The sequence below is a fragment of the Hypanus sabinus genome, chromosome 5 (genome assembly GCF_030144855.1).
Source record: "Hypanus sabinus isolate sHypSab1 chromosome 5, sHypSab1.hap1, whole genome shotgun sequence".
NCBI lineage: Eukaryota > Metazoa > Chordata > Chondrichthyes > Myliobatiformes > Dasyatidae > Hypanus > Hypanus sabinus.
Window position 1 is genome coordinate 75,699,315 of NC_082710.1, and position 14,025 is coordinate 75,713,339.

Sequence of the window (14,025 nt, forward strand, 5' to 3'; positions counted from 1 at the left end):
GGGGGGGGGGGGGGGGGTTATATGGTGACCCACTTTCTGCGCAGGCGAACCTGCTCACAAATAGCCCGCGCGTGGGGAGAGACTTTGGTAATGCACCTCTGACGTCATTTCTGGCCGGAGAGGGCGTGAACTAGGGATTAAAAGCCAGCGCCGCGAAGTTTGAATAAACTAGTCTCGAAGCGACTTATTGACTGTGTGTCGTCGTTTCTAGCTCTGTATGTAGTACATCGCTACACAATAAAGAAAACATTGGGGTATAATGGCATGTAGTTGAAACATAGACAAATATGACAAATAGCAAGCACAGGCAAAAAAGTCTTAAACATGAATATTTAGTGCAAATTAAATGTGATCTTTTATAAAAGCAAAATCCATGAAAAACCAAAATCATGGAATTTTCAATTTTCTTTTACCTTTTTCCAGCCTGAATGATTGATGGACGATTCCTTTCATTGGATTTCTCCAATGTGACAGTATACTTGAGAAATGGAACCACAGCCATTTCCAGAATCAGCAAAAGGTAGTTACGCCAAGCTTCTGTTTCCTACACTTGTTATATATATTTTATATATTTTACCTTGTTTTGTCTAAAACAGCAGCTAGTGAAGTTCTTACACTGAAGACTATGTATAAGAAAAGACGATTTACATGATGTTTTATATTGGGTATGGACCGCCTTGACAGCATAATACAATATGCTGGCTGGAATTTGAAAACACAAATTTTATTACAACTATTAAGGCAGTCTGCATCTTGCAACATATGCAGGAAACTTGAGACACATACATATAATGGTAAAGTAGAATCATTTAGCAAATTCCATCTTGTGTGAAAATAGGTAGGAGGGATTGCAACATTTACAGTAAGCTTGGGCTCACTTCTCTTCAGGTCTGAAATAGTATCTCACTGGAGGACCTGGCAAGTCTTGATCACCATCAGATTCAGCCGCAAATGACACTGTCAAGTCAACGTACTTCTTGTCTAATGTTGGTTTCACTAACTTCTGCATTCTGTAATGAAAGTATATGTACATGAAGATTAAACATAGGTTTAATAGAGTTTCAAATCCCATCTCTTCACTAACTCAGTGGATGTCAGTACCAAGTATAGTTCATAAATGCATATGTAAAGACTGCATCCATTTTGTTCAAATTATAGCACAGATCAAAAAAGCAAACTGGAGAGAACAAATTTCAGTCATCTGAAATGAATGAACATAAAACAGAAACACACACTCAGTAGACCTGAAATGTTTTTTCTTGCTTTTTTTTACCGTGTCGCTTGCTCTGCTGAATGTATTCAGCCTTTCCTGCATTTTTTTCAGATTTCCCATACCTAGTTGGGTAATGATTTTAACATTACCAAAAAGGTCATGTCCAAATCTACAGTAATATAGTAGAATTATACTAAGGTAGAGATGTTTATGCTTACTGGCTATGTTTCTTATTTTATGAAGTTGTTTGGAGCTTTGGAATAGGGAAGTAGTCAATGCTGTTTTTCATTGCGTAGCCAGACATCCCTTGATGTCTAGTCATATATGTTTGGGATTGTTATCAGACAGATGCTCTTGGTTTTTTTTCTGCTAATGTTGTCTTTTGCCCTCTTGATGCCCAAGGTGAGGTTTCTCCAAGCTGCTCTGAGAGTTGTCTGCTTCCAATTTGAAAGCAGCATCCTGGCTTATAGTAGGGAGTGCACCTTTGCATTTAGTGGGCTTCTGGTTGGACTGTGAGATGATCGTTCTTGAGGTACTAACATCATCTACACACTTACAGATATGGCCTATTCCTTGAGTTCTGAGTCCTTTTTGTTTGTGGCAGTCTCCTTGAACATCTGCCAGTTAGTCTGTTCAAAACAGTTCTGTAGTACAGAGATTGCTACATTAGGCCATACAGTGATGGTCCTCTTGACTGGTTTCTTGATTTTCAGTAGCGGTCACTATGCTGGGATTAATGTTAAGGAGATGTGATCAGGGATGCCAAGATGAGGGTGAATGGTAGTTTGAAAGTACCGTATATTTGTATAAATATGGTCCAGTCTGCTTTCCCCTGGTGGCCATGGTGACATATTTTTACAATTTGATAAAATGTCCTGTGAGTGAACATGATGAAATCTCCTGTAATTATGAAGAGACCATCTGGATGATTGTTGTGTAGAGTGCAGATGGTACTGTAAGGCTCTCCCTGTGTGTCCTTGATGTTCATGCTCAGGGGGACGTAGACAGTAGTGATGAACACAACAGCAAACTCCCTGAGCAGGTAATGTAGCCAGCATTTAATTGCAAGCTGTTCAATTGCACCAGAGCAGTGACTGCCGAGTATGGATTAGTTTGAGTTACAGATGAGATACTGTGTATACTGAAGCATTGAACAGCCATTAATACTTTCACTTGTTACCATTCATTACTTTTTGGAAGTTACTTACGTTAACTTCAGCCGCTTCACATGCCCTGGCATGACAGGCACATACAACATCTTCACTCCATGCACCACCATTGTTGGCTCAACATTGTAAGTTTCCTACAGTGAAATAGAGTACCAAAAGTCAGAAATCTGTAATCGTTTAACTCTAAGATGATATTGCAGTTTTATCTTTGTGAACAAAAATATTCCATATTCGCATGTAATGGAGGGAAGCATCTTTACCCAAAGAACTAGGGAGTGAGCCATTCAAAGATCAGCTTCATTTGTTCCACATCTCAGAGTTCAAGTCCAACTCCAGAGATTTGAATGAATTCAGTAACAAAATATGAACTGAGATAAAAGGCAGTTCAACACATTATTCTAAAGATGAAGTGGGAAACAGCCACATAGTGGGAGAACATCTGGATTTGTCATAATATCAGGAAAACTGTTGGTAAGACCACAACTTTATGCATTAATAATCATTTAAAACATTATGCATTACTTCCAGTTGGCATTGATTTCAAAAAGGCAACTCATGCTTGCCTAGCTTTCTTTGAGGATATTACTGTGTGCAAAGTTAAACGCAAATGCAGTAGACGTGTTCCATTCGGCATTTGCAAAGCTTAATGCTCAAGATATTTAATATAAAGCAGCACAATACTAAAGGAAAGCAGTGAGATTGATAAACCTGCATATAATTCCTATCAGATAACAGCACCCATTCAAGGACCCCCACCATCGAGGCTGCTGTCATCAGGAAGGAATTACAGGAGCCTTAGGATTCATACCACCAAGTTCAGGAAATTTTTTTACCCTCAGCCATATGGTCCTTGAATGAGAGGGATTAACTTTAATCAACACTGAACTGAACACAATCTATGCAGTCACTTTCACCTCATGTTCTCAATATTTATTGCTATTTTGTTTTGTATTCGCATGGTATGTTGTCTTTTGCATCTTGCTGGTTGCACTCTTCCATTGATTCTATTTTGGTTCTTTGTACCTACTGTGAATGCTGACAAGAAAATGGAACTCAAGAGTTGAATATGATGACATATACAGTACCTATAAAAGTGTTCATCCCCTTGGAAGTTTTCATATTTTATAGTTTTATAACATTGAATCACAGTGGATTTAATTTGGTTTTTTTTGACACTGATCAACAGAAAAACTCTTTCATGTCAAAGTGAAAACAGATCCCTACAAAGCAATCTAAATTATTTACAAATATAAAACACAAAATAACTGATAGCATAAGTATTCACCCCCCTTTAATATGACACACCAAATCATCACTAGTGCAACCAATTGGTTTTAGAAATCACGTAATTACTTAAATGGAGATCTGTTTTTGGAACAGTGCAGTCAAGGCGTTTCAATTGATTGTAGTAAAAATACTGGAAGGTCCAACTGCTGGTGAGTCAGTATCCTGGCAAAAACTACAGCATGAAGACAAAAAAACACTCCGCAAAAAGGTTATTGAAAAGCACAAGTTAAGTCAAGAGGTAGATACAAGAAAAATTTCTACTGAATATCCCTTGGAGTACAGTTAAGTCAATCATGATGAAATGGAAAGAATATGGCACAGCTCAAAATCTGCCGAGAACAGGCTGTCCTCAAAAACTGAGTGATCGTGCAAGAAGGGATCTAGTGAGGGAGACCACCAAGAGTATGATAACTCTGGAGGGGTTACAAGCTTCAGTGGCTGAGATGGGAGAGACTGCGCATACAACAACTGTTGCCTGGGTGCTTTGTCAGCCACAACTTTATTGCAGAGTGGCAAGAAGAAAGCCACTGTTGAAAAAAGCTCAGATGAAATTTTGACTAGAGTTTGCCAGATGGCATGTGGGAGACTTTGAAGTCAGATGGAAGAAGGTCTGATAAAACCAAAATTGAACTTCTTGGCCATCAGAGTAAATGCTACGTTTGGTGTAAGCCAAACACTGCACATCATCAAAAACACACCGTCCCTACCTGAAGCATGGTGGTAGCTGCATTATGCTGTGGGGTTGCTTCATTGTAGCAGGCCCTAGGAGGCTTGAGAAGGTAGAGGGTAAAATACAGCAAAATACAGGGAAATCCTGGACGAAAGTCTGATGCAGTCTGCGTGAGAACTGCGACAGGAGAAGATTTGTTTTCCAGCAAGACAATGACCCGAAGCATAAAGTTCCCATGAGGTGACGCGACATGGCAGCAGCAGCCTTTCAGACCTGGTGTTACTTTAATTTAATTTTCTATTTTAAGTTTGATACACAATTTTTGATTAGGGCACGTGGATAACAGAGTGGCTATCTACCATCGCCAGAAACTACTACAATACAGAGATCGCCCAAAAACAAACCTCCATAAAGATCTGCTGGCTGAATTAGGCAATCTCGGCTTGCTGAGGGGAACGGGCCTACATTCCTCGGACTCACCTGATGCTGGTAGCCGGAGACAGAGACGTTGAAAGTGATGTGCGAAGAAGCAGAAGCGAGGCAAACGGGCAGGGGTCTGTGCCAGGCTAAAAGCAAACCCTAGCCAGCCGGCTCTCTTGTCCATTCTGCTCTCCAATGTCTGCTCCCTGGACAATAAAATGGACTACATCCGACTCCAATGTAATACTCGGCAGGATTACAGAGTTTGCTCCGCGTTTGTATTCACAGAGACATTGGTCACTGATGGGATTTCGGACGCTGCCATTCAGCTAGATGGGCTAGCCTTGTTTTGTGCAGAGATGCAGCTCTCTCCGGTAAGACTCGCGGTGGTGGCTTGTGTGTCTACATCAACACGGAATGGTGTAAGAACTCTGTGCTGGTTTCCAGACACTGCTCATCGCTAGTGGAGTTTGTGGCTGTTAGATGCAGATCATTTTATTTGCCATGTGAATTCACCACTGTCCTTATATTCGATGTCTACATTCCCCACAGCGCTAATGCTAAGGAGGCGCTCTGTGAACTGTATGGGGCTATTAGCGAACTGCAGAACACACACCCTGATGGTCTGTTTATTGTCGCCAGTGATTTTAACCATGCGAACCTTAAGTCAGTGCTCCTCAAATTCCATCAATATCTGGACTTTGCAAAGAGGGGGGAGAATGTGTTGGACCTGGTTTACACAAACATCCCCAACGCGTACCGGGCAGAGCCCCGCCCCCACCTCGGATACTCAGACCACATCTCTGTTATGCTAACCCCAGCATACAGACCGCTCGTCAGGCGCTCCAGACCAGTTCATAAGCAGGTGAAAACCTGGCCAGCAGGAGCCATCTCTGCTCTTCAAGACTGCTTTGAGCACACTGGCTGGCACATGTTCAGGGAGGCTGCAACCGATGGCGACTCTACCAACTTAGAGGAGTACACAGCATCAGTGACCAGCTATATCAGAAAGTGCATTGTTGATGTTACTCTGTCCAAGACCATCACTATATGTGCCAACCAGAAGCCATGGATGACCGCAGAGGTGCGTGTGCTGCTGAGGTCCCGCAACTCCGCCTTCAGAGCAAGGACAGGGCAGCTTTAACAACAGCAAGGGCCAAACTGTCCCGAGCCATCAGAGGGGCAATGCATGCACATGCCCAGCTAATCCACAGTTACTTCCAAGACAGCGGCGACACATGGCGCATGTGGAAGGGCATCCAGGACATCACCAATTACAGGACAACATCACCTGACTGTGCGGGTGATGCCTCCAGATGCGCTGAATAACTTCTATGCCTGGTTTGAGGCAGAAAATGATGTGGCGGCGAGGAAGTCCACCCCTCCTACAAATGACCAGCTGCTGTGTCTCACCATGGCCAATGTGAGAAAAACCTTGCGCAGGAAGGCTGCTGGACCAGACAACATCCCCGATAGAGTGCTCAGAGGATTTGCAGACCAGCTAGCAGATGTTCTCACTGACACCTTCAACATCTCCCTGAGCAGCGCCACCGTTCCAACGTGCTTCAAGGCCGCCACCATTGTCCCCATGCTGAAGAAGTCTTCAGTGTCCTGCCTAAATGACTACCGTCCCATTGCACTTACATCCATCATCATGAAGTGTTTCGAGAGGCTCATCATGAGGAATATCAAGACCCTGCTGCCCCCCTCACTGGACCCCCTGCAGTTTGCGTACCATCCCAACCGCTCAACAGATGACGCCATTGCCACCACCCTCCACCTGGCCCTAACCCACCTAGACAAAAAGGACACAAATATTCAGATGCTGTTCATAGACTTTAGTTCAGCATTCAACACAATCATCCCTCAGAACCTAACTGGAAAGCTGAGCCTACTGGGCCTGAATACCTCCCTCTGCAACTGGATCCTAGACTTCCTGACTGGGAGACCTCAGTCAATCTGGATCGGGAGCAGCATCTCCAACACCATCACAATGAGCATGGGGGCTCCCCAGGGCTGTGTGCTCAGTCCACTGCTGTTCACTCTGCTGACCCACGACTGCGCTGCAACACACAGGTCGAACCATATCAAGTTCACCGATGACACGACCGTGGTGGGACTCATCAGCAAGAACGACGAGTCAGCTTACAGAGAGGAGGTGCAGCGGCTAACGGACTGGTGCAGAGCCAACAACCTGTCTCTTAATGTGAACAAAAGAGATGGTTGTTGACTTCAGGAGGGCACGGAACAACCACTCCCCGCTGAACATCGACAGCTCCTTGGTAGAGACTGTAAACAGCACCAAATTTCTTGGTGTTCACCCGACAGAGAATCTCACCTGGTCCCTCAACACCAGCTTCATAGCAAAGAAAGCCCAGCAGTGTCTCTACTTTCTGCGAAGGCTGAGTAAAGTCCATCTCCCACCGCCCCATCCTCATCACATTCTACAGGGGTTGTATTGAGAGTATCCTGAGCAGCTGCATCACTGCCTGGTTCGGAAATTGCACCATCATGGATCGCAAGACCCTGCAGCGGATAGTGAGGTCAGCTAAGATCATCTCTCTTCCTGCCATCACGGACATTTGCACTACACGCTGCATCCGCAAAGGAAACAGCATTATGAAGGACCCCATGCACCCCCATACAATCTCTTCTCCCTCCTGTTCTCTGGGAAAAGGGTCCGAAGCATTTGGGCTCTTACGACTAGACTATGTAACAGTTTCTTCCCCCAAGCTACAGACTCCTCAATACCTGAAGCCTGGACTGACACCTTGCCCTATTGTCCTGTTTATTATTTATTGTAATGCCTGCACTGTTTTTGTGCACATTATGTAGTCCTGTGTAGGTCTGTAGTCTAGTGTAGCTCTCTTACGTAGTTCAGTCTAGTTTTTGTATTGTGTCATGTAACACCATGGTCCTGAAAAACATTGTCTCATTTTTACTATGTACTGTACCAGCAGTTATGGTCGAAATGACAATAAAAGTTGACTTGACTTGACTAAAGCTACAGAGGAATGGCTTGGAAACAACAAAGTTAATGTCCTGGAGTGGCCAAATCAGAGTACAGACCTCAATCCGACTGAGAATTTGTGCTGGACTTGAAAAGGGTTGTTCACTTCATGATCCCCAAGTAACTGGACAGAGCTTAAGCAGTTTTGTATTGAAAAATGGTGAAAAATTGCTGTGTCCAGATATGCAAAGCCGATAAGAGACCCACTCACACAGACTCAAGGCAGTATATGCTGCCAAAGGTGTATCTACTAAATACTAACTTGAAGGCAGTGAATACTTCTGCAATCAATTATTGAATATTTTATATCTGAATTAATTTAGATCACTTTGTAGATATTTGTTTTCACTTTGACATGAGTCTTTTTCTGTTGATTAGTGTCAAAAAAGCCAAATCAAATCCACTGAGATTCAATGTTGTAAAGCAGTCAAACATGAAAACTTCCAAGGGGCATAAATACATGGCACATGTATTTATGTAATAAATAAATGGCACAGTATATATACTTAAAAGTTTGAGATGGGCCTTAGCATTACATTGTTACAAGAGAACTGTGGTGATACCAGTCAAATAGCAAATGAGGAAACTGCATCTGCTTTTGAAAGTGAAATGAATTAATCTGAAGCAACATTCCCTATGCAACAGAACAGTGAAAAAAATCTAAGAAATGTTTTTTTAGAGCACTCTCTCTGAAGGGAAACTGAAACTAAAGCTCCAAAATTTAGTGATTTCCATTTTCTTGAAGACCATAAACATTTGATCATGTTTGATACATTTCCTTCTTTATGCATTCTACATAATAAATGGTAAAAGAAAGCACAACAAGAACAAGTTGTAGCAAACCTTTATAAACCATGTTCAGTTGTTACCTCCATTGTATTAGGATGTTCTTAATTTAGAGAGGGTGCAGTCAAGATTCACAACGTTGTTGCTGGAATTTGGATGACTTGAGTTTTTGTGGAGAAATTTGACAGACTGTACTGTTTTCCTCAGAGCCAAAGAGGCTTTTAGAGTTATATAAGGTCACGAGGGATACAACCAGCCTTTTCCCAGGGCATGTTACTCACAGTTTTAAGGTGAGAAATGAAAGATTTAAAAGGTACCTGAGGGCCAAGTTTTTCCACATAGATGGTGGTGGGCATACGGAACAGGCTTCTAGAGCATATGTAGAGGCACGTAGAATTACAATATTTAAAAGACATTTTGACAGGCATAGGGCCAAATGCAAGCAAATAGAACTAGCTCAGGTGGACTGAAGGGCCTGCTTTTAGGCATTTCAGGTATGCAGAGAAACTAAAAAACAGTGATCCTAGTGAATCTATAGACAATTTCAAAATTATGAAGTATCACATTTGAGTGAAAGCTATTCTACTCTTTATAGAGTCAGAACACAAGACCTGGATTAATGTTTACAGTTCTGGCTATACTATTATAGAAAAGACATTATTAAACCAGAAGGAGTGCTTAAGATTTATGAGAATGTTGCCAGGACTCAAGGTTGGGCAGGCCAAGACTTTATTCCTTGGAATTTAGGAGACTCATGGGATTACCTTAAAAAGGTCTATAAAATCATGAAGGCTGGAGAAAGGGAATAACAATTAGAAGGCATAGATTTAAAGGGGCGAGTCTTAAAAGGGACTTGAGAGGCAATTTCTTCACACAGAATGTGGTGCATATATGGGGAAAAATCTGCCAAAGGAAGTGTTTGAAGCAGATACAATAACATTTAAAAGGCATTTGGACAGTTATGTGGATACGAAATGTTGAGAGAGATATGGGCCAAACACAGGCAAAAAGGTCTGGTTTAGCTGAACACCTTGGTCAGCATAGATGGGTTGAGCTAAGGGTTCTGTTTCAGTGTGATTACTCTTATGACACGAGGGTGACTGGAAAACATAACAACTGAGATGCAAAATGGTTACATTTCTAGATTTGGAGTCAGTCCTCTAACAAGAGAGAGGCAGTGATTTACTGTTACCGCAATTTGGAAATACAATACCTGAAAGGATGGTGAAAGTGGATTTAGCAGCAAATTCATAAAGGGATTTGGATTTGTATTAGAAAAGATTATTCTGGATATTGAAGAAAAAGCGGAAAGGTTAACTATTTGGATAGTTTGTTTCTAAAGAACTAGTGGGCTAAATAGCTAAGTAGCTCCCGTGCTTTTAGTTCAATGTTAATCACCAGTGGCTCATGGTTGATCTCTGACTTTGGCATAAGTACTATAGTTTTGTGGAGTGCTTTCTGATCATGAAGCATTCCCAATATTATGTTTAATAGTTGTCATAAAAACAGAGGAGAGTAGTGCCATCGGGTCTCATGCTGCAGGCAGATCAAAATGGTTCATGAGTCATACAAAGTCGCAAAGAGTAGTGGGAGACTGGAGAATTGGGAAAACTTTAAAAAGCAACAAAGAACAACTAAGCAAGAAATAAGGAAAGGGAAGCTGCAGTATGAAAGTAGTTTAGCACAAAATATAAAAACAGATAGCAAAAGTTTTTATAAATATATAAAGCAGAAGAGGGCGGCTAAAGTCAACGTAGGTTCCTTGGAAGACGAGAAAGGAAAATTGATATTGGGTGATAAGGAAATGGCTGAGGCACTGAACGACTGCTTTGTATTGATCTTTACAGTGGAGGACATGTCTAATATGCCGAAGAAGTATGTTATGGACGAAATGGGAGGTGAGGACCTCGATAAAATCTCTGTCACTAAAGAGATACTGATGACCAAACTAGAGAGCCTGAAGGAAGATATATCCTCTGGTCTTGATGGGATGCATCCCAGGGTTTGAGGGAATTGGCAGAGGTTATAGTAGATGCGCTGGCAATCACTTATCTAAACTCTGTAGACTCTGGGCAGGTCCTGGTGGATTGGAAGACAGAAAATTTCATGCCACTTTTTAAAAAAGGATGTAGGCAAAAGACGGGCAACTATAGGCCAGTTAGCTTTAACATCTGTAGTCGGGAAAATGCTTGAAACTGTCATTAAGGAAGAAACAGCGAAACATTTAGAAAGGTGTGGTTCCATTAGACTAGTGGTCGCCACCCGTCGATCGTGATCGACCGGTCGACCTTCGAGACTTCCCAGTAGATCCCGAAAAAAAAAAGAAAAATAAATACACAAATACTGTTGAGAGATTGTTCTTGGGTTGTGGGATTTTAGTTCTGCTCTTTCTGCCCAGTGCGCATGCGTGTAGCTCCCCTGCACTACACAGTGTACTTCAGTAGTCCCCAACCACCAGGCTGCGAGGAAACGATGAGTCAGTTGCACCTTTCCTCATTCCCTGTCACGGCCAGTGTTGAACTTGAACCCACGCGAGGTCATCAGTCGCCTAAATGCAGTGACACCCTTGTGCCAGTGTTCACCTTGCGTGGCTGGCGGGAAGTGTTGATGCTACTGGCCTGGAGCGCGGCCGGCGAGAACCGCCGATGCTACTGGCCCGCAGCGCGGCTGACAGGAAGTGCCGTTGGTACTGGCCTGGAGCGCGAACAGATGGGCGTCACCTTTAAACCTGTTCAGCACACCGAATGTTTGTGGGGAACCTGGTGCTAAAATATTCACAGACGACCTAATTCGGCCTCAAGGTTTCGTAAATATCAGAGCAGCTACCTCGCTGCGATCTGCTGTAACAAACTTTTGTAGGCCGATAGATCCTACAAGGGGGTGGGCGCGGGCCTGTCACTCTCCTCGCTTGGTTGGTCACTCTCTCCGGAGTGTGACTGCTGTGGCCCCGGTACAGGGACCCCTGGCCCTGACCTTGTCCTCTCACCCCACCCACGACCAGCCGCACCTGGCCAGGGCATCTGGCGGTGGGCGGGCAGAGGCTGGAGTTCGGACTGGGAGGCTGTCTAATGAGGCAATGAAGCCCTCAAAACTGCTTCGGTACCTTGAGTCCAAGTACCCTGCACTTAAAGACGAACCCACTGAGTTTTTTCAGCAGAAAAGCCTTGAGCAAGTGCTAAGCTAAGTGCTAAACTGAATTGTGGTATAGACTGGACATAAGGAACCTGCTTCGAGTATCGCTGTATTCCCATCGTGTTTAAACCCCCCCCCCCCCCCCGTCTGCAAGAATATTGTCAATATTAAACTGGTCTGTGGTGCGCAAAAAAAGGGTGGTGTTTATGCATTATTTCTACTTCTGGGTTGCGGGGGTTTATTTCCAGTCTTTTCTGCCCTGGTGCGCATGTGTGTAACTAATCGATCTGGGGTTGATCTCGTCTCTCACTAAGGCTGAGGTAGGGGATCTTGGGCTTAAAAAGGTTGGTGGCCAGTACATTCAACAGATGCAGCATGGATTCAGAAAGGGCAGGTCCTGTTTGACAAACTTACTGGAGTTCTTAGAGGACATAATGAGTGCAGTGGATAGAGGGGAACAGGTAGATGTCGTATACTTGGATTTCCAGAAGGCGTTCGATAAGGTGCCACAAAAGAGACTTATAAATAAGATACGGATGTGTGGAGTCGGTGGAAATATTTTGGCATGAATAGTGAATTGGTTAACCAATAGAAGGCAGAGAGTTGGTATAAATGGGTGTTTCTCTGTCTGGCAGTCAGTGGTGAGTGGGGTTCTGCAGGGGTTGGTGCTGGGCCTGCAGCTGTTTACCATTTACATTGCTCATTTGAAAGAGGGGACTAAGCGTGGTGTAGCAAAATTTGCTGATGACACTAAACTGAGTAGAAAAGCAAATTATACAGAGGATGTGGAGAGTCTGCAGAGGGATATAGATAGGTTAAGTGAGTGGGCCAAGGTCTAGCAGATGGAATACAATGTTGGTAAATGTGAGATCATCCACTTTGGAAGGAATAATAGAAGAGCAGATTATTACTTAAATGGTGTAAGATTGCAGCATGCTGTTGTGCAGAGGGACTTCCGAGTGCTTGTTCATGAATTGCAAAAAGTTGGCTTGCATATACAACAGGTTATTAAGAAGGCAAACGGAATTGGTAGAGGGATTGAATTCAAGAGCAGGGAGGTCATGCCGCACCTGGAGTACTGTGTGCAGTTCTGGTCTCCATACTTGAGGAAGGATATACTGGCTTCGGAGGCAGTTTAGAGGAGGTTCACCAGGTTGATTCCAGGGATGAAGGGGTTAACCTATGAGGAGAGATTGAGACGCTTGGGCCTATATTCTCTGGAATTCAGAAGAAAGAGAGGGGATCTTATAGAAACATACAAAATTTTGAAAGGGATAGATAAGATAGAAGTAGGAAATTGTTTACATTGGTAGGCGAGACTAGAACTAGGGTCATTGCCTCAAGATTCTGGGGGGAAGATTTAGGATGGAGATGAGGAGAAACCATTTTTCCCAGGGAGTGCTGAATTTGTGGAATTTTCTGCCCAGGGAAGCAGTTGAGGCTTCTTCACTAAATATATTTAAGATAGTTAGATAAGTTTTAACATAGTAGGGGAATTAAGGGTTATGGGGAAAAGGCAAGGTAGATGGAGCAGAGTTTACCGACAGATCAGCCATGATCTTGCTGAATGGTGGGGCAGGCTCGATGGGCCAGACGGCCTACTCCTGCTCCTATTTCTTATGTTCTTAGGTTCTTATGTTCTGATGTCTGGAATGCCGTGGAATGAACAGCTTGCTATCACATGTGATGTGACTTTAAACTGAACTCACAACATAATATGGAAGTTTACCAACAAATAAAGAAAAAATTCTCACACAAAATACTGGAGGACCTCAGCAAGGCAGGCAGTACTTACGGAAGGGAATAAACATTTAATGTATTGGGCTGAGACCCGTCAATATTCTCCTCCATAAATGCTGCCTGATCTGCTGTGTTCCTCCAGCATTGTGTACGTGTTGCTCAAGATATCTAGCATCTGCAACCTCCTCAAGGTTTCAAGAATCTGCAAAATATTTTGTTTTAAGTTTCTTACTTTGACAGCATCTATGAAATTTAACAGTGTGAAGTCTTCTGTTCCATAAATTGTCCATTGATCCCAGATTGTAAATGAGATGTCACTCCTGTTCCAACAGAAAAATGTTAGGATAATTTTATTTAAGATGTACTTGGAAAGATCAACAAGCTTAAATATTGATTTAGGGCACCCAATAATTCTTTGAAATATTTCAAAGGACACGTAATTGTTACAGCAGACATACAAACTTTAGATGGAAATATACTAGGCTAATTCGTGATGTATCAGATTCTTTGCCCATTATAGCTGCACACCTACTCCACGTGGATACGGAGGCCTGGCTCCGTACAAATGGGAGTCCAGTTGCTCGACCTGAACAATGCC

At 43.0% G+C, this 14,025-nt stretch overlaps 1 protein-coding gene across 4 annotated transcripts in view; it reads right to left on the minus strand.

Moving 5' to 3' along the window:
* Window positions 1–316: 316 nt before the first annotated feature.
* Window positions 317–14,025, minus strand: part of uba6 (ubiquitin like modifier activating enzyme 6) — a 336,534-nt gene continuing 322,825 nt past the window's right edge. For all 4 annotated transcript variants that reach the window (XM_059970138.1, XM_059970139.1, XM_059970137.1 and 1 more), the window contains 3 exons: window positions 13,660–13,747; window positions 2,422–2,516; window positions 317–1,010 (listed from right to left, as the gene is read on the minus strand). In XM_059970138.1, the coding sequence (XP_059826121.1) occupies window positions 875–1,010; window positions 2,422–2,516; window positions 13,660–13,747 (319 nt within the window). In that variant the 3' untranslated portion in view covers window positions 317–874. The remainder of the gene's footprint in view (window positions 1,011–2,421; window positions 2,517–13,659; window positions 13,748–14,025) is intronic.